General features: G+C 44.1%; 1 protein-coding gene across 2 annotated transcripts in view; it reads left to right on the plus strand.

Moving 5' to 3' along the window:
- The window catches only part of PIGK (phosphatidylinositol glycan anchor biosynthesis class K), a 270,897-nt gene that overhangs the window by 18,054 nt on the left and 229,878 nt on the right, over nucleotides 1–22,965 (plus strand). For both annotated transcript variants that reach the window (XM_063939046.1, XM_063939045.1), the window contains exon 3: nucleotides 20,702–20,793. In XM_063939046.1, the coding sequence (XP_063795116.1) occupies nucleotides 20,702–20,793 (92 nt within the window). The remainder of the gene's footprint in view (nucleotides 1–20,701; nucleotides 20,794–22,965) is intronic.

A 22,965-nucleotide genomic window follows, 5' to 3' on the forward strand; every position in this document is an offset into this window, starting at 1 on the left:
AAAAAATGTTATGATGCTTTTGTCCTTTAGTCTTGTTGTTCTTCTTGCTCTGCTGTCATTTCAAAGGTGCTGTCTCTCAGTCTTCCAAACGAACATTCTGGTGATACAATATTCCTTCCAAATCTGCGATCTTTCTGTAAGGAGCAAAAATCTTGCATTACCATTTGTCCAACTGATGTGTGACATACCATCTTTAAAACATGAGAAAGAAGAGAAGAGAGAAAAACAAACGAGAGAGAGAACAATTCATCACATTTTGCATTAAACAACAAAAAAAACACATTGTCAGATCTTCCGTTCACCATCAGGCTGTCACATCTACATGTCCAATGGTATCTTTGCATAGTCTCTCCCACCAGTATTTCCATACTCCACCCTTTGTATCTGGCCAGGATACATCGATGCTGGTAGGTCATACTGGGGTTTGGTAGACTTCTGAAAAGGTCAGGTAGTCAGGTGATGTTGGAGCTGTTGTGGTGAACGTCAGAGATGGGGAAAAAGAAACATTTTACAGATACATTACAAATTTTTACCCGGTCATTCCTGTGTCTTCAAGGAATGACCTCCCAATTTATTAACTGTTACCTCAGGCTTTATCAAGGTTAATGATCAGCTTTCCTAATCATAAATTATATGTGTGGACCAAAATTTGACATGTGTGATACCTGATTATACTTCCGAGTGTCGTAACTCTGCTCGTGTTCTTGTCTAGGGGGTGTGACTTTATGTGGGCTGTTGCAGTTACTGGCATAATGCCCTTCTTTTACAAAGATAACAAATCCTTGGTTTCCTCCATGTGCCAATGGCCTGGGGTTTTGGTTGATTTGATGCCTCCTCTAATGCTTGGATGCTCATCACCATCAACCGCTTTCCCTGTACTTCCCTGATTCCTTGGATACCATGGTTATGTTATTGTCTAGGGGGTTGATATACCTTCTGTAAATTTCTTGATCTACAATCTCTTGCATAATGACCTTCCTTCTGGCAATTATAACACCTTATCACCTTGGACTTACCCACAGGGATCTGAGGCTCCTTACGTCTCTGTGTTTCCCTGTGCTTGCTGATGTTTTGCTCATGCCCAACAGCGGACTTTCTTAGTGCAACCACCGAGATATTTCTCCAGTTTGGGTTGGTGGTCTGTACCCTTGTTCTCAACACTTCCTTTAAACCATTCATTAATACCTTAACCGCTACTTCTCTATGCTTCACATTTGTTTTAATGTTTGCTATACCGGTATACCTAGTCATGTCCTGCAATGCCCGATGGAAATAATTAGAAGTACTTTCCCCTTCGTTTTGTCTTATGGAGAAGATTTCGTTCCACTCGACAACGGCTGGGAAATATACTCCTAACTGTCGGTTGATCTGCTTAATACATTCCTGATTGTGTTCCTCCGTTTGAGGTACTTCCGTGTCTATTTTACAATCAGCAATAAATTTCGCAGGGTCAACACTGGAGGGCAAACATGCCCTCAGCACTGTCCGCCAACCTTTGTTGGTGGGTTCTGTGGAGTTTCCTAGTTCTTTAATAAACCTTTGACATGCAACTAGATCTTTCCTAGGATCAGGGAATTCAGACATAATTGACCTTAATTCTGTCCGAGACCAGGGACGGCGCATTGCACTGTCCTTGACGGGAATGATTCCCTGAGCGTCAGTCTTCCCATTGGGGACTGTGATCACCCTGACAGGGTTGAATTCAATTACATCATCTTGTGTTGGTTCTACAATATGAGGTACATTTGTTTGTGCGTGATATATAACACCGTACGTACCTGTGGACACAACCTTACCTGACCCTCCGTTAGGGGGTTTGATTATTGCCTTTACCGAATTGGTCGCGTCCACCTGGATGTCTTGTGTGGTGGCTGCTGGAAAAGGTGCCGACATCGTGCTGGGCTCACTTTCTTGCTGGTAATCCTGAGGGAAGTTTAACATGGGGTGCGACTTGTACAGGTTAACAGTTGTACATTTAACAGTATTACAATTATCATGGTTACGTTTATTACAATTATTCTTATCGTTTATAATACAGTTGCTAAGTGCATTTTTATCATACACCAGTGTGCCATTCTCTGTAACCACCCTCTCTCCCATTGCCACATTTCTCTCACCAAGGTGAGAGTCAGCTGTATGAGCTAATTCTCCTTGTATTTCACTTTCCCGTTGCCATAACTGTAAACAATAATTTTGTCTAATCCTCTGCTTGGCAGATTTTATTAGACCTATCCTTTTTCGTAGGTTCTGTAATACCTCAGGGTTCAGACTGCCTACCCGGGGAGACTGTTCCCCATCATCCTCTGTCATTCGTTCCCATTCTTTGCATAATACCTGTGTGTGTGATTTTTCACACATTATATACCTTGCGGACCCTTTGGGCCAGCAACTACCAACGTGAACCCTTGTTGGACGTCCCTTCTTTGAACAACTGGCCCCCATCGTTTGTAGATATTGCTGTCTTAGCTAATTCTCACAAACAGACCAGATTGCCCGCGGTAAGGCGACGGTGAAAGTTCAACTAGTGCCTTCACTCACTCTGCGCCCCAATTGGCCAATCCAATCCGTGGGATCTTTTGTAACCTCTATTTACTGGGGCGCGTGGGAGTATGCGATCCCTCCCCAGTAAGTATTGGTCGTTGGAGATTTCCCGAGTGAGCAGTGAAACTCCCTTAAAATAACAAAAACCTACACAAATCACGTTAGAATGTACAAATAGCGTTTATGATCCCACAGTAAATTTTTAATGGGTATCAAGGTAACAAACTAATGCACACAATTACGTGCGGTTCAGTCGCACAGCGCATAAATAACTAAATATTTATCTGCTTTACGACCAATGGAATCGGTTGTTTAGGCTGCGAAACCTTCAGCCGGAGCTTAACTTGACTATATGGGTGCTACGCAAAACCCCTCGGGCTGCGCTTAAATACCTCGCAGTCCTTTTGTCTGCGGAAACTACTTGCTCCTTTTACCTTCTACAATGTTAACGTGGGCAAGCTAGTCCACGCCACCAAGTGTCCACTCACCTGATGTGGTCTCCGACGGGATCCCGATTTGTGGGTTCACAAAAATACTTTAAGTTCCACACTCACTCCTACTCACTCATATGCACACTGATCTTTCTGTACAGAAATTCCTTTCATACAGGTAGGGGTCTAATCCCTGGGTTTTGCAGTAGAAAAAGGTTCTCTTTTAACTAATACTTTTTGGAAAACTGAACAAATCTGTGCTATTATCAGGTGGCTATACTATACCGCCCACCCTAAACAAGGTTATTGTGTGATTTGAGTCTCAGTGGGCGTATCCGTACGCTCCGTTGCGTAAACACGCCACGTGCGTATGCCTTTGCGTCACGTACGTGATTTCGCACGTTGTCCGAGACACGTATGCACAAAGTTCAGATATGCCCACAGCGACACAACTAACACGCTTCTATCAATGTAAACGATGTTCAACTATAATCGCTTACCGTACACCACACAGTATTTGCTATGCTGTGTGCGTGTCCTTTACAATTATTCCCTTAAAAATTATCCTATTTAATCTCAATTAAATAGCACCAGAATTCCTCAGCACGTGTCTAATAATCAATTCTAATGACAACAAGAAAGTGAGCTGCAACAATGTAGATGTGTGCGTGTGTATACACAAAACAGAAATAAACAGTTTTAAAAGACAATAGCGTATTCTTACCTTTCTACCTTCCGGTTCCCGATTCCACCCCAGCACTCCTACAGCGTAGCGAAACAGACGCTTATCTAGCCAGCACTACTGTATCCCAATACGAAGGGATACTGCCTTCCCGCCCTTGCTGGCAGATAACGTTTGTTTTCGTTAGTGCGGATATGTGGAAGACGGACGAGCCCTCAATTGATAATGCTGATTTTGATTACCTTATAACCTTCACTATATGGGTAAGAGACTTAATACGCAATTGGCGTATGGGGTACCGTAAGGGTACGCACTTAGCGTAGCATACGTTCGGCCGTGATCGAGACGCACATGCGGCACGCTCGCTCACAGCTTACGCTTGGTGTCGAGCACGCTATAGGCGAGCGACTACCGTAATGCTACGCTACCAGCGTAGCGGACGCTCGAGACCACGATGAGATCACGAGCGGCGCAGACGCTCACAAGATGACAATCAGTAAACCTTGAATGTAACACCCAGAAAGGATACTCTTATACTGTAAACCTTGTTCTGAAACACTGTAGCGATATAACGCTGCTTAACCTGATTAACACTAAAGCTGTTTGAGCGATCGAGACGCTCCTATTACCCACTGCAATGTAATGAACACACGATACCGTGCTAAGGTTCCAACACCTTTACTAACAAGCTTTTAGTTATATCGAAAAAGGTAAAACAGTTCACAAGTCATACACTACAAACTAACATATAATTCTAACAGAATATCTAGACAAAAATATACAATAACGTTACAATCTTATACTAAACAGAGAGAGAGAGAGAATGTGGCCAATGCAAACAAAGAGCGAGATGATTACAGAGAATTACTTACACACACTGGGAATGATCGCTGCGCAGCCTGGTACCAGCTCCGAGTTAGTCAATATGAAAACCGTTTGTGGAGAGTGAGGGAGCTGCCCAGGCTGGCTGATCTTATATACACTGAGTACAGTATACTACAAAGGGACCTATAATCTCATTGTTCATTGGACACAGGAATGTCTTCTCGCATCATAACAAAAGGTCATAGGTTAGTTTGAACAGGTGGGCTGTGACTATATCAAACTGCTCAGGTGGGAGGGAATCTGAAGATTCCCGCCGCATGTGTAATGAATCGCAAATATATGAAATGTCCAGAATCTACTAATGGCCATAACTATACGCAGGAGCGATTAATCTTTACCTAACCAACACCGGATTGTTGCTATTAAAATGTTCTTTAGTTAGGTACCAGACACAGCTGTTCAAACCCTGTCTGACCCTTCGTACCATACAAAGAGGAATTCCTCTGTCCAGCGACCATTTACATTAAACAAACTTACAGTCATTATTAGGGGGAACATTATCTATAAAACATATTATTTGGTGTTATTATTTAAAGATTGAGTCGCCCGCTAGACGCACACAAACTCTACCGTAAATGCACATACCACGTGCTCGAGCGCATGGCCGAGGCGCCATCACGCGGCTGCGAGTATCCGCACGCACGGGAGAGAATGTGCACGTGCAGCAGGCACGCGCATGAGGTGAATATATGGCAACGTGTAGCATGATATTTTTCTGACTTTGACAATTTATTCTCATCATTATTTTGCCTCTGTGCTGTATTTATATTTTTCTGTTTTGGATCTGTTTGTTCTGGATTTGTGTTATTAGTTATTTGCAGAACCGGCCCTAACCAATTTGATGCCCTAGACAAGATTTTGGCTGGTGCCCCCTAGCACTGTCGCTAGTTCCGCCTCTGACTCTGCACCCCTTTCCCAGCACCATCACCCATCACAGTAATCATTTTGGTGCTCCTACCCCCTATATTTTATATAAGAACAGAGCGCACATTCGGTGCGTAAGCCTAAAAGGGGCGTGTTCTTGCTAAGAAGGGGCATGACCACACAATTGTACCCCCAGTTCAAATTATGCCACACAATTGTGCAACTTTATTCACATTATATCATACAATAGTGTCCCTTATTCACGTTACATCACACAGTAGTACCACTTTACCTTATATACATTACTCCTCACAGTAGTGCCCCTTATTCACATTACATCACACAATATTGCTCTTTATTCACATTAGACTACACAGTAGTGTCCTTTCTATACGTTACACCACACAGTAGAGCACCTTATACACATAATGCCACACATTAGTAATGCATTTATACACATATTACCATACAGTAATGCCATCACACATACTGTATGACACACATTATTAATGTCCTTATAAACATAATGCGCATTACACATTATGCCAACCTTTATTAATGCCCTTATGCCCATAATGGCCCTTACACATATGCATCACACTATTAAGGACCTTATATAGCTAATGATACACATAATGCCCCTTACACATATGCCATACAATAATGAGGCCCTTGTACACATAATGATACACACAGTGCCTCTTACACATATGCCGCACATTAATGATGCCCTTATACACATAATGACATACATAATGCCCCTTACACATGTGGCGGAACACTATTGCACAACCAACCCACCCGTACGGCACTCACACGGCCACTAACACTGTGACTCTGCTGGGATACAGATGTGTCTCCTCATACATCTTGCCTCAATACGCCATGCAGCAGGAGATGCCTGGCGTGAGTCAATTGGCAGCTCTCGGCCAGCTCTGCTAATGTCAGGTGCCTTTTTTTGCATCGCTTTGTGACTTGGACGCACAAGCAGCTTCTGCTGATTAAAATAATCTGTATACGAAATGCTACATTACAGTGATATCCAGAAATACACTGTAGCATAGTATTTCATATGCAGATACAGCCGCAGTCACACACTGAAATGATATGCGGCATGCCTTGATAAAGCTGAATCTATTTATCGTACTTATAACCCTTTATGAGGTCTAAGAACACTGTACGCTGACTATTCAAGAAGTACCGTAAGGGTACGCTACTTGCGTAACGATCGCTCAGCCGTAGGCGAGACGCTCAAGCGTCGCGTTCGCTCACGGCCCAGAGATCACAGACTGGCACACTATGGCTACAGACAAACGTAATGATTCGCTATGGCGTAGCGGACGCTCGAGACCACGAGGAGATCACCAGCGGCGCAGACGCTCACAATGCTATACCTTGATATCTATACCTTTAACAATGAGATACACACTGTCTCTACATAAAGGTATACTGTGTAAGTGCAACCTGGTGTAACCTGATTAACTACAAAGCTGCTTGAGCGTCACCGACGCTCTGTGAACACTTAACACTATGAGAAAATACACAGATACTTGTTTAGGGTCCAAAGCCTATTAAATGTATTATAACTAATATACTTGTAAAAAGGAATCACAGTACAAATGATACACTACAATATAACAGAGACTTCCTAACCAAATAACTACACTATAAATACAATACAATACGATACAATACAATCTAATCAAGGGAAAATACGAGAGAAAGAGTAGAGAGAGAGAGAGAGAGAGAGATAGAGACGAGAGGAATGGCTCACAGTAAGACAATATGATCACGGAGAAAAACTTACGCACAAGGGTAACGATCGCAAGCGCTTCTGGACATCCAGCTTCCCGATTATCAGCAATGAGAACCGTTTGATGAGAAGTGAAAGCTGGATGCCACAGGCCCGTCTTTTATGCTCCACACACAATGCAATCCAATGGTCCCTACAATCTTGTCGTCCATTGGACACAGGAATTCGGCTTCGCATCATAACAAAAGGTCATAGGGTGATTCATACAGGTGGGCTGTGACGATTTCAAACAGCTCAGGTGGGTGGGAAACTGGGTTTCCCGCCGCATACCTGAGTAAGAGTAAATAATAGTAATGGACATAAACTCCTTATGTCCATAACTATTCGCACGAGCGATTAATACGCTCCAAACCAACACCGGAATATTGCTATTTAAATACTCTTCCGATGGGTACCAAACACTACTGTATGACTCCTGTTAGACCCTTCCTACAATACAAAGAGGGATTCCTCCGTTCAGGGACATTCTATATTAACCAAACTTTCAGAATCTATCAAAGGGACCATGATCTATAAACTACGTTAATTGTGGAAATATGTAACGATTGGGTCGCACGCTACGACTACATACTCTTTACCGTAAATACGCATACCGATGCGAGCGGGTGCACGCATCAGCGGGTATGCGCTATCACGGGAAAGCGCACGCATGCGCAGCGCGGACCAGCGTGAGGTGCAAATATGGCAGCGTGTATAGGGATATTTTTCTGACTTTGACAGTCCACCCTTTGGCAGTCAATAATAACTGCCACCTTCTAAAACATTTCAAAAAGAGAAAAATATATGTCAGGGGTTAATTCATTTCCATGGTTGGGTAGGGGAGGAGAGAGGAGTAGGTGTGAAGAGGGTATGACCTGGTGAGATAGCAGAAGCATGTGTGTATGAGTCCATGTTTGGGGGGTCATGTATCATCGTGCCGTACGTGTTGTAAATCAAGCTTCGAGGTATTGCGAAGTATACATTTGAATTCCTTCTTATCCTGTGGTACAGGTCTGTGGATGGGCTGTCAAACTTTACCGAGCTCTTTTCGGTTAACAAAATGGGGAGCACATTTTAGTTGATGATACATGAATGGGGGAATATGTGATTGCTGATATCTGTGCCTGTATTCCCTATACTATGTGTGTTATTACCTGAGGGTTGTAGAGATGAAGATGAAGAACACTTATGGAAAATGCAATGATATTCTATGTCAGGTAAATGTACATCTGTCGTCGAAGTTTTGTTCGGTATCAGTTGAAAGTCGTCTTCTTTGCGCTGTTTTGCTCCTTAGGCATGAGCAACAAGCTTTCTCAGTGCCATCAGATTTACAAAAAAAATGTTGGGCTAGCGTGAGTTTAAAAATACTAGGGAAACTGGGGATCCATGGCAAAGTTCATCAAGTGTCCATTTCTCAAGTGGTCAAAAACTCTTTCTTTGGTCCATCCGTTGTCTGTATAGCGTCTTGTCAACTTCCTCGTCCAAGGGGGTCTTTTTATCTTGGAGAAAAGCAGAAAAACAGGTGAAAGAAACGGACCGTATAATCGCATTTTCATCACATCCTGGTTTCTATCATTGGGTCATAAATCAAATCCAGGTTAATTACAGTTTCCTCACTCCTCAAACTCATCACTCTTGTACTTTGTTTGCACCTCATTAAAGCCTGCCCGCATCTAAATATCAATCCAATAGATATAACGACACCTAAAATACATAGGAGAAACTTTCCAACATCCATTATGACTCCTTGAGCCCAGTCTCCTAAACCGGAGAACCAATTTCGCGGGTTCAACCATGACACCCAACCAGTCAGCTCATTACCTACAGCAGCAAGAGTGAGATTGTGTTTTCGGCGAAATTCCCACTTCAATTGGAGAATATCGTCCATCTTTTGGTCTATGACCTCTACCGGATCCTCGGTGCTATTCGTTATATACGTGCAACACTTCACGCCGTACTGTGTTGCCAATGTAACACAATATCCGCCTGTCACTGCTGTGAGGTAATTAAGAACCATTCTATGCTGTACCAGTTCTGTTTTATAAGCTTGGAGTTCTCTTCCAGTGTATCTAAACGTGTCATCATACATTTCAGTGATATTATCTAACAAATTGGCGAGTGCGGAAATGTATCTATAATTCATCACTCCTCGAGCGGTGCGAGTGAAATCTAACGCCACCAGAACCTGAATCCCGGTGGATTCATGGATCAGATCAGAGGCCGGATGCTCTAACCTTTCTGACAGTTGTCTTTTAATGAGGTGCTCGTAATGAGTGTGAGTATAAGGAGTTTGGGCACCACGGTGTATGTCTTTCATTTTATCATGAGTTACAGTCATTACTTCAGGCAATACTCTTCCAATATAACACAATCCTTCAGAGTTTGGGGCAAGCCACTTGTACGCCTTTCTCCCGCATATGAAATATGCATCATCGGGGAGAACATATGGGACGGAGAAAGACATTACCATATTACAAACCTTCCAGGTGAAATCTCCTAGCCCTAATTCTTCCATCTGCTTAATGCACGTATCAGGTTGTACGATATGTGCACAGTATCCTGGTGATACTTCTCCAACTCTAGTAATCCTATTTCCTAGGGTGTATCTATACCGGAAAGATTTTCCTCTACTGGCTATGTGGCGTACAAGCTCTGTATCTGTAGGCATTCTATCTGCTCTATGTGAAAAGGTCATGGTGTGGTTACTCCATGACACTTCCCAATTTCCCGGCTGTCGGGGATTGGAGATGTTGAAACATAAGAGGGACCTATCCACATGGTATTGGTGGAGCTTCAAACTAGGAGGGCTGGAGATATTAAACCTCCTGTCCACCGGTCTCCCACCATTTAACTCAAGTACCTCCCCTATCGTTAAAGGAAATGGTACTAGCCCTGATTTGCTATGACCCTGAGGTACTTGAGAGCATACCCAACAATCTGTTTTGTTTAATACATTACCCACTAAGGAGTGATAATCACTCAATGGATGCCGGTCCATATGGATATTAAAACTGGATTGGCATTTCTTTATGCACCCATCCTCAATGACGTTGTTACAGAGCCTACAGATACAATTTTCTTCAGCTAACAATCCGTCACAATTTCTTCTATGGTCAATGCTATCGGATCGTTTTCTGATACTCGCCTTTGCTTGTTGGTTAGGTTGATCTTGGAAAAACGCCTCCATCATCATAATCGGAACCCATTCCAGAACCTCTCTCGACCTCCATGGTACTTTCGCCGGAACAGACTGCTCTAGTCAACATCATGGTCAACAGGAAAATCCGGATCACAGTCTCTTGGGGCAAGTCCATCTTTGAGGAGGAAATGGAGAAGAATGAGAAGGGGGAAAAAGAAATTTCAAGGGAGAGGGGATGGGAAGTGGAAAAAAAAACAATAAAAGGGAGTGGGGAGTCGACAACAGCTCTCGGTCTTCAAGGCTCAGGTGCCGCCTCAGTCCTCCTGGAACAGACACTCCAGTGATACAACCTCTACCGTCTGTTCCTTATCACGGGACTTCTCTGGATCAGCAACCTTCTTGCAGTGGGATGAATGGACCCAAGTCTCTCTCTCAGCAACCTTCAATGCTGTGGTGCTAGTCAATAAGACCTGGTATGGTCCTTCCCATCTATCAATAAGACAACCTGAGCGTAGAAAATTTCGTATCATTACATAATCCCCAGGTTCAATGTCATGACAATTACTATCAGGTAGATCAGGAATCACCAACTTCAGATTTTCATTTTGATTCCTCAACTGTTTACTCATGTTAATTAAGTACTTTACAGTTACTTCATTGTTACATTTCAAATCATCCTGAGGGTTAATCATGGCATGCGGTTGTCGACCAAACAAGATTTCAAAGGGGGACAGATTCAGAGGGGACCTGGGAGTGGTTCTGATGCTATACAAAACAATGGGTAAAGCTTCTGGCCACGTCAATCCTGTCTCTGCCATCACTTTACTCAATTTATTTTTAATAGTGCTGTTCACTCTTTCGACCTTCGCACTCGCCTGTGGACGATACGGAGTGTGCAGCTTGCTATCAATTCCCATCAACTTACACATTCCTTGAAAGACATCCCCTGTAAAATGGGTACCCCTATCACTTTCGATTATTCTAGGGATACCATATCTACATACAAATTCCTGCACAATTTTCTTAGCTGTAAACATAGCGGTATTTGTAGCCGCTGGAAATGCTTCGACCCAATTCGAGAAAACATCTATACAAACAAGTACATATTTCAAATTCCGACATGGGGGTAATTGAATGAAGTCAATTTGTATTACCTGAAAAGGGCCGCCGGCAGGTGGGATATGGGATGGTTCTGTAGGTATTGCCTTTCCAATATTCTTTCTCAGACAGGTAAGGCATGACATTGCTCTTTTACTCGCATGAGAGGAGAATCCTGGGGCGCACCAGTATGCTCTTACCAATTTGCACATTCCCTCCTTGCCTAGATGAGTCAGCCCGTGAGCTGCTTCAGCCAGACATGGAAGATATGTCCTGGGGGCCACTGGTTTACCATGTCCATCCGTCCAGAGCCCTGAGGACTCCTGGCCATATCCCTTTGCCTTCCAGACTGCTCTTTCCTGTGCGGAACACAAATTCTGCATTTCACACAACTTCTGTGTGTTGATGGTATTGAATACCATCAGTTGTGTGGTGTCTGTCGGTATGGGGGTAGCAGCTGCTAACTTAGCAGCTTCGTCTGCTCGGCTGTTACCAAGTGATACTGGGTCTTGACTATATGTATGTGCTTTACATTTGATAACAGCCACTCTGTCGGGTTCCTGTATCGCTGTTAGAAGCCTTTTTATGTGAGCTGCATGCGCTATCGGTGTACCAGCTGCCGTCATGAAATTTCTGAGGCGCCATAGGGCTCCGAAATCATGGACTACCCCGAATGCGTATCTAGAATCGGTGTAGATATTGGCTGACTTACCCTTAGCCAATTCACATGCTCTGGTTAGGGCGACCAATTCAGCAACCTGGGCAGAGTGAGGTGGGCCTAGCGGTTCCGCTTCTATGGTGTCTTGGTCATCTACGACTGCGTATCCAGTACACAAGTCTCCCGAGTCTGACTGTCTGTGACAACTACCGTCCGTGTAGAACGTGAGTTCTGCATTTTCCAGTGGATTGTCACTGATGTCAGGCCTTGCGGTAAAATTTTGGGTCAAATATTCCATACAATCATGTGTATCTTCCTTTGTATTAAATCCTCCTTCCCCAGCACTCTCACCTTCCACCCTTTGTGAATGACCAGGCACACCTGGGAGATATGTTGCAGGATTTAATGCACTGCATCTCCTTATGGTGATGTTAACTGGGGCCATTAGTGCCAATTCCCATCTTGTAAACCTCGCTGATGAGACGTGTCTGGTTTGGGCAGAATTCAATAAGGCTGACACTGCATGTGGTGTATGGATTGTGAGGTTGTGGCCTAGCACGACATCTTCGCTTTTTGTTACTAGCAATGCTATTGCAGCAACGCTTCGCAAGCATGTGGGGAGGGATCGCGCTACCGTGTCTAGCTGAGCGCTGTAGTATGCAACTGGCCTGCTGGCATCACCGTGTTTTTGGGTTAGTACACCTGCTGCGCAACCAGCACTTTCTGTTCCGTATAGTTCAAAGGGTTTCCCATAGTCTGGCATACCTAGTGCTGGCGCCTGCGTTAGGCACTGTTTGAGTCTCTCAAATGCTGTTTCGGATTCGTCAGTATGCGAAATCCTATCAGGTTTGTTTGAGGAGACCATTTCCTGCAAAGGTAACGCCAATATGGAAAACCCTGGGATCCAATTACGGCAATACCCACACATTCCTAAAAACGTTCTGATCTGTTGCTGGGTTTGTGGTAGAGTCATGTCTCTAATTGCTTGGATTCTATCAGCGGTCAGGTGTCTCAGTCCTTGTGTTAGACAGTGTCCCAAATATTTTACCTTAGTTTGGCATAATTGCAACTTGTCTTTGGAAACCTTATGTCCTGTGTCTGAAAGATGAAACAGGAGCTGTTTCGTATCCTTCAGGGATGCTTCCAGTGAATCTGAACACAGTAATAAATCATCCACATACTGTATCAATACTGATCCACTCTCTGGTTGGAAAGACTGTAAACAATCATGCAAAGCCTGAGAAAATATACTTGGACTATCTATGAAACCTTGGGGTAGTCGAGTCCACGTGTATTGGACTCCTCTGTATGTGAATGCAAACAAATATTGGCTGTCAGGGTGCAGAGGTACCGAAAAGAAAGCGGAGCAGAGGTCAATAACAGTGAAAAATTTGGCAGTGGGAGGAATTTGCATTAGGATGACAGCTGGATTTGGCACTACGGGGAACTGACTCTCAACTATTTTGTTAATCCCCCTTAGATCCTGCACTAGCCTGTAACCCCTCCCCCCACTCTTTTTAACAGGGAAGATGGGACTATTGGCAGTGCTGGACGTTCTTACCAGAGCAAGCGCTCTATTACTGGGAAAACTCCTAACTCCACCTCTGGCTTCAGAGGATACTGTGGGATTTTTGGAGCTATCCTACCATCTTTTACTTGTACAACTACTGGAGCTACGTTTGCCATTAATCCAGTGTCCTGTCCGTCTTTTGTCCAAAGTGACTCTGGTATTTGAGATGTCATCTCTTCTACTTGGGATGGATTCCTATTTGTCATAATGGAATGTGACATTAATTTTGATGGGGAGTCCAACATGTCTCGTACTTCCTGAGCGTGATTCTCAGGTATGTCCAAGAATACACCTTCAGAAGTACAATAAATGACGCACCCCATTTTACATAGTAAGTCTCTTCCCAGGAGATTGGTTGGTGCCGATGCAGCCAGCAAGAAGGAATGCTTGGTATGCAAAGGCCCTATTGTAATCTCGGCTGGTTTGCTAACAGGGTAATGCTGGACTACTCCTGTTACTCCCATGGCTGGAATGGTCCTACCAGTGGTTCTCATGCCCACTGTCGAATTTATCACTGACTTGGCCGCCCCTGTGTCTACAAGAAAGTTTAAAGTTTTACCAGCTACATTGATTGCAATCTCTGGTTCACTTCCAAGACTGGCAATCAATTTAACCGGCTGCAGATTACAGGTATGGCCACACCCCTATTGGGTATGCTGACCTCCCTGAATCCCGTTGGCAGCAACTACTTGTGAGGGAGTTAGCTGGGAACTACCAGAGGCATGCCAATCTCTGTTCGGGGGGTATCTTTTTGTTTCCCCTGTATGTGGCTCAAAACTCCGCCTCTGTGGACCCTGCTCCCAATGTCTTGTGTTGTGTCGTTGTCTAGGGGGTTGAAAAGATCTTTGTACACTCTTTATTCTACAGTCTCGTGCATAGTGTCCCTGTCTGTTACAGGAATAACAAGTTATTTCAGTTGACTTACTTACAGGATTCGATGGTACATACGCAGGCTGCTTTGTGGTCAGCGCCTGTATACTTACTGACATTAACTTATCACTTTGCGATTCTCTGTGCCTGGTGATGTTTCTGTCGTGATCAATAGCAGCCTCTCTCAAAGTGGACACTGACAGACCTCGCCAACATGGTTGCGTGGTCTGTACCCTAGCCTTTAATGTTTCCTTTAAACCATCCATCAGTACAGATACTGCTACTTCTTGATGGTTTGGGTTGGTCCTAATGTCTTCTATACCAGTGTATTTTGCCATTTCTAATAGTGCCCGGTGAAAATATTCTGCTGCCGTTTCGGACTCTTTTTGTCTAATGGAGAATATTTTGTTCCATTTAACAACGGCTGGGAAATACTCCTTTAGCTGTAAATTTATCCTTTTTACGTTATCTTTGTTGTACACATCTGAAAGCGGTACATCTTTATCTAGTCCACAATCAGCCAAGAATTGAACTGAGTCGACATTTGAAGGTAAACAAGCTCTTAGCAGTATCTGCCAATCTTTGTTGTTGGGCTCTACAGTGTTCCCTAGATCCCTGATGTATTTTTGGCTAGCAACTAAGTCTTTCCTGGGGTCAGGAAATTCGGACACTATGGTTCTTAATTCCATTCGGGAAAATGGTGTGTACATGGCAATGTTCCTTATGGGAGTGGCTCCTGATACATCTGTTTTCCCATTGGGAACTGCTATTACTCTAACAGGGTTAACTCTAACAACCTCATTCTGTGTAGATTCTACAACTTGTGGTGAAATTGTTTCGGTATAATGCATGGTGCCGTACTTACCCGTTGACACGACCTCACCTATCCCTCCGCTAGGGGCCTTCACTAATCTCGTGAGTGGTGCAGTTCCTACTGTGGTTTCTGATATGGTGGCCGCTAGAGAGAGCGCTGAAATTGTTGCCGAATCGTCTTCTTGATCACACTCCTGAGGAAAGTTCAGAACAGGGTACAACTTGCACGGGTCAATAATTGCATGGGTTACTTGGTTAACATCATTAACATTTACCGGGTTGCTAAGAGTTTGTGTTTTACACCCCAGTGCGTTTTTCTCCGCAATCAACTTCTCTCCTGCAATGTATGGTGGAGGCGGGGCTGTGGCTATCAGTTTCCTGACTGCCCCAGATCCCGCCGCCAGAGCCAAACCTCTCTGTATCTCACCTTCCTGTTGCCATAACTGTAAATAATCATGATGCTGGATTCGTCTCTTTGTTGATTTTATGAGACATATCCTCCTCCTTAAATTTTGTAACACTTCTGGACTGAAGCTACCTATTCTTGGGAATTTCTCCCTGTCTTGTACAGTCATTCTCTCCCATTCATCACATAAAACCTCTGTGTGACTTCCGTATTTCTCACACATGATATACCTTGCCGACCCGACTGGTCGGTTCTCTGAATCAACCCGAACCGAGGTTGATCGCCCCCTACCTGAACAACTGGCCCCCATAATCTGCAGGTGTTGCTTACTACTCCTTTGATCTTTATATCACGGTCTTCAGCGAACCCTTACAGCAAACCAAATTATTCAAAATAGGCCGGCGGTGGCGGTTTACCGAGTACCCCACTCACTCGCCCACCTCGACCAATACGACCTGATCACACCGATATGGTGCTGGCGTACTCGATACAGGGCCCTACCAAAAAACCTTCTGTTTACTGGAACATATGAGGGTTACCCGCAGGACACTTACTCTTTCCAGTAAAGGTGGGGCTGTTAGATAGTTCCTGAGTGACCAGCGAACTTCCCTTCAAAAATAAAAAATTACACAAATCACGTCAGAATGTACAACTAGCGTTTATGACTTTTGTACGCAAAATGATACTAGTCAGGTTTACTAATGCACACAATGACGTGCGGTACAATCGTTCAGTACATAAGCACTACCTGTTATGTACTGAGAGATCAATGGAATCGAAAATTTCGGCTGCGAATTCCTTCAGCCAGAGCTTATATGGCCTATATGGGTTCTGCACCAACCCCCGGGGTTGTGCCTCTTACCTTTATAGCGGACTTCTTTGTCTCCTTATGACCTCCTGGTCTTGTCTGTACGACCTCCTGGTCTGACCTCCTGGTCTTGTTCTATACTGGTCCGCTATACTCTAATGCTCAAATATTATGTTTAACCAAGGATGCCTCCCTAGCCACCGTATATGTCACTTACACGTATGTCCCTTACGAGTACCCTATTTCTTTTTGGTTCAACCTCTTATGTGATAAAAAAACACACTCACTCAACACATGTACACTTTCGTTTCAATATCTATTTCTGCGCAGAAATTTTCTTTAGCCCAGCTGTGTTACCAATTAGGAGCAGGATCTGTTAAACTAAATTTCAGATTTTCCAAAAATAGACTTGCGTTATTTATCGCCTTTTGCGCTATTTACCGCTTAGCGCTAACTATCGCCTTTGCGTTAATTATCGCTTTGCGCTAAAATTCAACTTTTCGTGATTTGAGCTACGTGGGCGTAACCGGACGCTCCGTTGCGTAATGTACGCTGCGTGCGTCGGCCTTTGGATTGCGTACGCTAGTCTTTGTTAGAGACACGTGTACGCAATGCAAAGATCCACCGTAACACAATGTACTTTTATCAATGTAGACGATCCCTGATCATCTACCGCGTACCCCACTGGCTTTGCCTTATCTCCCAGGCAAACCTGTGTGTTTCTCTACACTTTTAACTATTACCTCTATTCTTAAACTATAAAATAACAGCAAGTCTCTTTTAGCACTTTTCTATCAACTATAAAATTGGCAAACAGGATAGTGATATACGAAAATGAAAAAGAAATGCAGATATATGTATGCGTGCGTGTGTACGCAAGACAGAAGACAAATAAACAGTTTTAAAAGACACAAGCGTTTTGTTCTTACCTCCGGTTCCCGGATTCCTTCAGCACTCTTTAAGCGAAGCAGACGCTTATCCCGTCAGCACTGCGAGACAACCTCCCACCCTTTGCTGGGGGATAATGTCTGCTGATCTACCTAGTGCAGATATGTGAAGGACAGGACGAGCCCTCAATTGATAAAGCTGAATCTATTTATCGTACTTATAACCCTTTATGAGGTCTAAGAACACTGTACGCTGACTATTCAAGAAGTACCGTAAGGGTACGCTACTTGCGTAACGATCGCTCAGCCGTAGGCGAGACGCTCAAGCGTCGCGTTCGCTCACGGCCCAGAGATCACAGACTGGCACACTATGGCTACAGACAAACGTAATGATTCGCTATGGCGTAGCGGACGCTCGAGACCACGAGGAGATCACCAGCGGCGCAGACGCTCACAATGCTATACCTTGATATCTATACCTTTAACAATGAGATACACAGTATACCTTTATGTAGAGACAGTGTGTAAGTGCAACCTGGTGTAACCTGATTAACTACAAAGCTGCTTGAGCGTCACCGACGCTCTGTGAACACTTAACACTATGAGAAAATACACAGATACTTGTTTAGGGTCCAAAGCCTATTAAATGTATTATAACTAATATACTTGTAAAAAGGAATCACAGTACAAATGATACACTACAATATAACAGAGACTTCCTAACCAAATAACTACACTATAAATACAATACAATACGATACAATACAATACAATCTAATCAAGGGAAAATACGAGAGAAAGAGTAGAGAGAGAGAGAGAGAGAGAGAGATAGAGACGAGAGGAATGGTTCACAGTAAGACAATATGATCACGGAGAAAAACTTACGCACAAGGGTAACGATCGCAAGCGCTTCTGGACATCCAGCTTCCCGATTATCAGCAATGAGAACCGTTTGATGAGAAGTGAAAGCTGGATGCCACAGGCCCGTCTTTTATGCTCCACACACAATGCAATCCAATGGTCCCTACAATCTTGTCGTCCATTGGACACAGGAATTCGGCTTCGCATCATAACAAAAGGTCATAGGGTGATTCATACAGGTGGGCTGTGACGATTTCAAACAGCTCAGGTGGGTGGGAAACTGGGTTTCCCGCCGCATACCTGAGTAAGAGTAAATAATAGTAATGGACATAAACTCCTTATGTCCATAACTATTCGCACGAGCGATTAATACGCTCCAAACCAACACCGGAATATTGCTATTTAAATACTCTTCCGATGGGTACCAAACACTACTGTATGACTCCTGTTAGACCCTTCCTACAATACAAAGAGGGATTCCTCCGTTCAGGGACATTCTATATTAACCAAACTTTCAGAATCTATCAAAGGGACCATGATCTATAAACTACGTTAATTGTGGAAATATGTAACGATTGGGTCGCACGCTACGACTACATACTCTTTACCGTAAATACGCATACCGATGCGAGCGGGTGCACGCATCAGCGGGTATGCGCTATCACGGGAAAGCGCACGCATGCGCAGCGCGGACCAGCGTGAGGTGCAAATATGGCAGCGTGTATAGGGATATTTTTCTGACTTTGACAGCCTATATTCTATCAGCAGAAGCTGCTTGTGCCCCTAGGCATTCCGAATGCCATAGTAATTTGCCTAGGGCTGGCTCTGGTTATTTGGGGGACAAGTGCATGGCCTCGCCTCTTTTGCTGTATATTGCTTTGTAACTATTGCATTCTTGCATCATTTTTAATTAGCATCCATCCCATTTTTTATTTGTTTGATTACATAATTTCGGTCAAAGATGTTCGGGCACAATGTCTGTTAGTGTCCATCCCAATCACAGCAAATAGTCACCTGCAAAAGAAAGGGCGTAGAATTGAAAGAAGGGGTACTTTATTTTTCAGTGTATGTTTGTATAGAGCATGAGTGTTGTTGGGGGGGGGGGGGGGGGGTGTCATACCTGTGGTCCGCTGGCTGATGCTGGTGACCGATGCGTGCCCAGTGGAGATGCCGATTCTGGAGAAATTGGCTTCTATTAGAATGGTGGCAGTTACCAGCCACCAACTGAGCGTAGCAATTTTCAGCAGTGGAGAATTGGTAACAAATCCCCCATTAAAAAATGAATTCTGTCCATTGTGAAAGAGCGAGTTGGTAAACTATTAGTGCAACTCTAACCATAGTGGTAGTTGGAGGTGGTAACATCCCATCCCAGCTTGTTACTTCCTCATATCACAATAGCTGTTTTGTTTTTTTTCCTCCTTTTGATGACTTGGTTCAGTCGAGGTTTGTACGGTTGGGATAATTGTTGCAGACCCGTGTGTTATAGGGACACCTTATTCATTTCAAGATTGGCTTACTGACTTTCATAGCCCTGATAACCAGGGCCCAAGGTTCCTGAAGCAGCTACTGATTCCTTACTGCGATCTGTACATGAAAGACTATTAACTTTAGAATACATTTGGGGGTTGAGCTTTTAGCTTTGTGGCTCTGACTATTAAAGTTCTTTTATAGCTAATGATACACATAATGCCCCTTACACATATGCCATACAATAATGAGGCCCTTATACACATAATGTAACTCTCTGCTTCGTGCAGTACATGAGGCTTACCTTCTAGAATCCTTCAAAAAACAGACTCAAGACACAACTGTTGCTCACGCGTTTCACTAATGTGTCTTTGGTTTAAAAAAAAATACAACGCAACTGCTTAGTTCTCTTTTCCGTTAAGCTGGTTCTGTGTCTTGTGTTTTTTAAATGAAAATGTCAATCAATTTTAGTCTTATTGGGAGAAAAGTTCCATCATTAATAATAATAATAATAATAATAATAATAATCACTTAAAATCATTAAATATTAAAATGATGTTGGGTAGTATGTTTTTCCGTTAAGTAAACAGGCCGATGGTAAGTAAATAGGCGTTGCCGCTACTTGGTGTTAGCACTGGGAAACTGAATCGCACATGTCTTTTTTGACGTAATGGGGGTGGGATGATTTTGCGGGGATCAGAGGAATGTACAAAGACTTATCGTCTTTCCATTACACTTACATATTTATGTTACTAATAAACGATAACTAACTGTCCTAGAATATTCCGCGCCCCTGAGTATACTGGGGAATTTATTGTTCTGAAATTTGCAGTGTTTAAGGCTTTTATATAAGGTTGGTTTTTAGTATTTTCATTGCTTATTATGCATCACTTCTGTGTGCGTATAATATATATATGTTTCTTTTTAAGGTTTGTACGTCTCGATTTTGGTTCAATTATCGTCATGTGGCAAATACTTTATCCGTTTACAGGAGCGTTAAGAGGCTCGGAATTCCTGACAGGTGAGAAGTCTGCGTCTTATGTTTGTTATTAGCCTGCAAAGCTTAAAATTCCCCCCCTTGTTTCTTAGCAACATAATAAACTGGTACTTGGTTAATCCGTACAATTTGAGGTTTTCCTGTTAAGGGGATTAACGTAATTTAAAGTACATTGCCTTAAATATATGTATAGACTAAATTATATTAAACTTGTAGATCATACTTTTGCTGCACTGCCTTGTGGCATTGTCCTCGTTAAACTTACACAGACTGCCGGAGTACATTCTCCGTGATCGCGGAAGATATGATAACCAGCAATTATTATTATTTTTTCTTTTTTCTTTAATTAGTTTATTTTTTTCCACCATGAGCAGTTCCAGCAATGATTCTAAAAAGGGCTTCCCTGCCCGCCATGCATGTCTGCGGAGTCTAGTTTTGGTGGGGGGGGGGGGACGGTACAGTGGGGGGGGGGGGGGGACGGTACGGTGGGGGGTGAGTCATGGGGATTTTGCAGCATGGTGGCCCAAAGACCCTCAGGTGTTCCGGGCGACGGGAGAAAATCCACAGATGGTATGGGCGCTGAACAGCAGAAGGAAAAGGCCAACAAAGACGTCAATCCAATTACCATGGGTGCAAGTTAGTGCGGCAATAGCTGCACTTTATGGCAGCCTGAACGTGCAGAGAATTGCAAGCAAAATTGTGCGAATTGAGGCCGAGAGCGGTATGCGAGAGGCGCGAGATGTGGTGTCGTTGCCGGCATTTCAACGTTACAGCAACACGCACCCTTTGCAGGTAATTGGATTGACCCCAGAGTGGTGGTAACTACGCCCAAAAAAATAACTGAACACCTGCACAGCGTAACTATCCAGGGCCCCTAACGTTTACCAGTCGTTACTACTAGTCTGAGAATTTGTTCTATTTTCTTCTTTCCTCCGGTCGCTAACCTTGTTAAGGTCAACACTAAAGCCACAGTGTAACTGTGTGACTGTTATTGTGACCTCCCATTTACAGTCCTCTCTAACATTCCACCTTTCACTAATAACATCCGTGTTACTATTAGAACTAAATGTCGTTGTGACTGCTGCCCTGTGCTTGTTCTTACTCATTTGCCTCCATTAGGCTACCCAAAGAGAATAGGTGGTGCCCTAGATCAGGCCCGGCCAACCGGTGGCTCCGCAGCTGTTGTGTAGCTACAAGTCTCAGCATGCCCTGCTACAGTTTTGCTATTAGAGAATGATAAAGTTAATGCCGGGCATGCTGGGATGTGTAGTTTTTCTCAACAGCTGGAGAGCCCCAGGTTGGCCAGACATGCCCTAGATCAAGGGTGAACTGTAAGTTGAACTACACATCCCAGCATCCCCTGCAACAGTTTTAGCATGTCCAAATAGCAAAGCTGTAACTGTGCATGCTGGGATGTGTAGTTCTACCGAAGCTGGAGTGTCGCATGTTGCCTACCCCTGCCCTAGATGGAATAGGAAATACCCTAGATCAGTGTTTCCCAAATTCAGTCATTGCAGTCCGTTTTTAAGGATATCCATGTTGAGTTCAAATGGTTGAATCAGATTGACTGACTGAGGTACTAACTATGGCACCTGTGCTCAAGCATGGATATCCTTAAAATCTGCACTGTAATGGCGGAGTTGTGGAAACTCTGACCTAGATGGAGGGGGGGGGAATGTCCTAGATGGAGGGGGAGTGGGGGGGGGGAATGTTCTAGATTGAGGGGGGGGGGGGGGAAATGTCCTAGATGGAGTGGTGGAAGAGGGGAAGGGGGGGGGGATGTCCTAGATGGAGTGGTGGAGGGGGGGGGGGAGAAATGTTCTAGGTGGAGGGGGGGGGATGTCCTAGGTGGAGGTGGGGGGGATGTCCTAGGTGGATGGGGGGGGGGGAGAAATGTCTGAGGTGGAGGGGGGGGGGAAATGTCCTAGATGGAGGGGGGGGGAGAGAAATGTCCTAGGTGGAGGGGGGGGGGGAGGAAATGTCTTAGGTGGAGGGGGGGGGGGGGGAGGAAATGTCTTAGGTGGAGGGGGGGGGGGAGAGAAATGTCTGAGGTGGAGGGGGGGGGAAATGTCCTAGATGGAGGGGGAGGGAGGGGGAGAAATGTCCTAGATGAAGGCGGGGGGGGAAAAATGTCCTAGGTGGAGGGTGGTGGTGGGGGGGGGAAATGTCCTAGGTGGAGGGTGGTGGTGTGGTGGG

This window comes from Pseudophryne corroboree, chromosome 9 (genome assembly GCF_028390025.1).
Source record: "Pseudophryne corroboree isolate aPseCor3 chromosome 9, aPseCor3.hap2, whole genome shotgun sequence".
NCBI lineage: Eukaryota > Metazoa > Chordata > Amphibia > Anura > Myobatrachidae > Pseudophryne > Pseudophryne corroboree.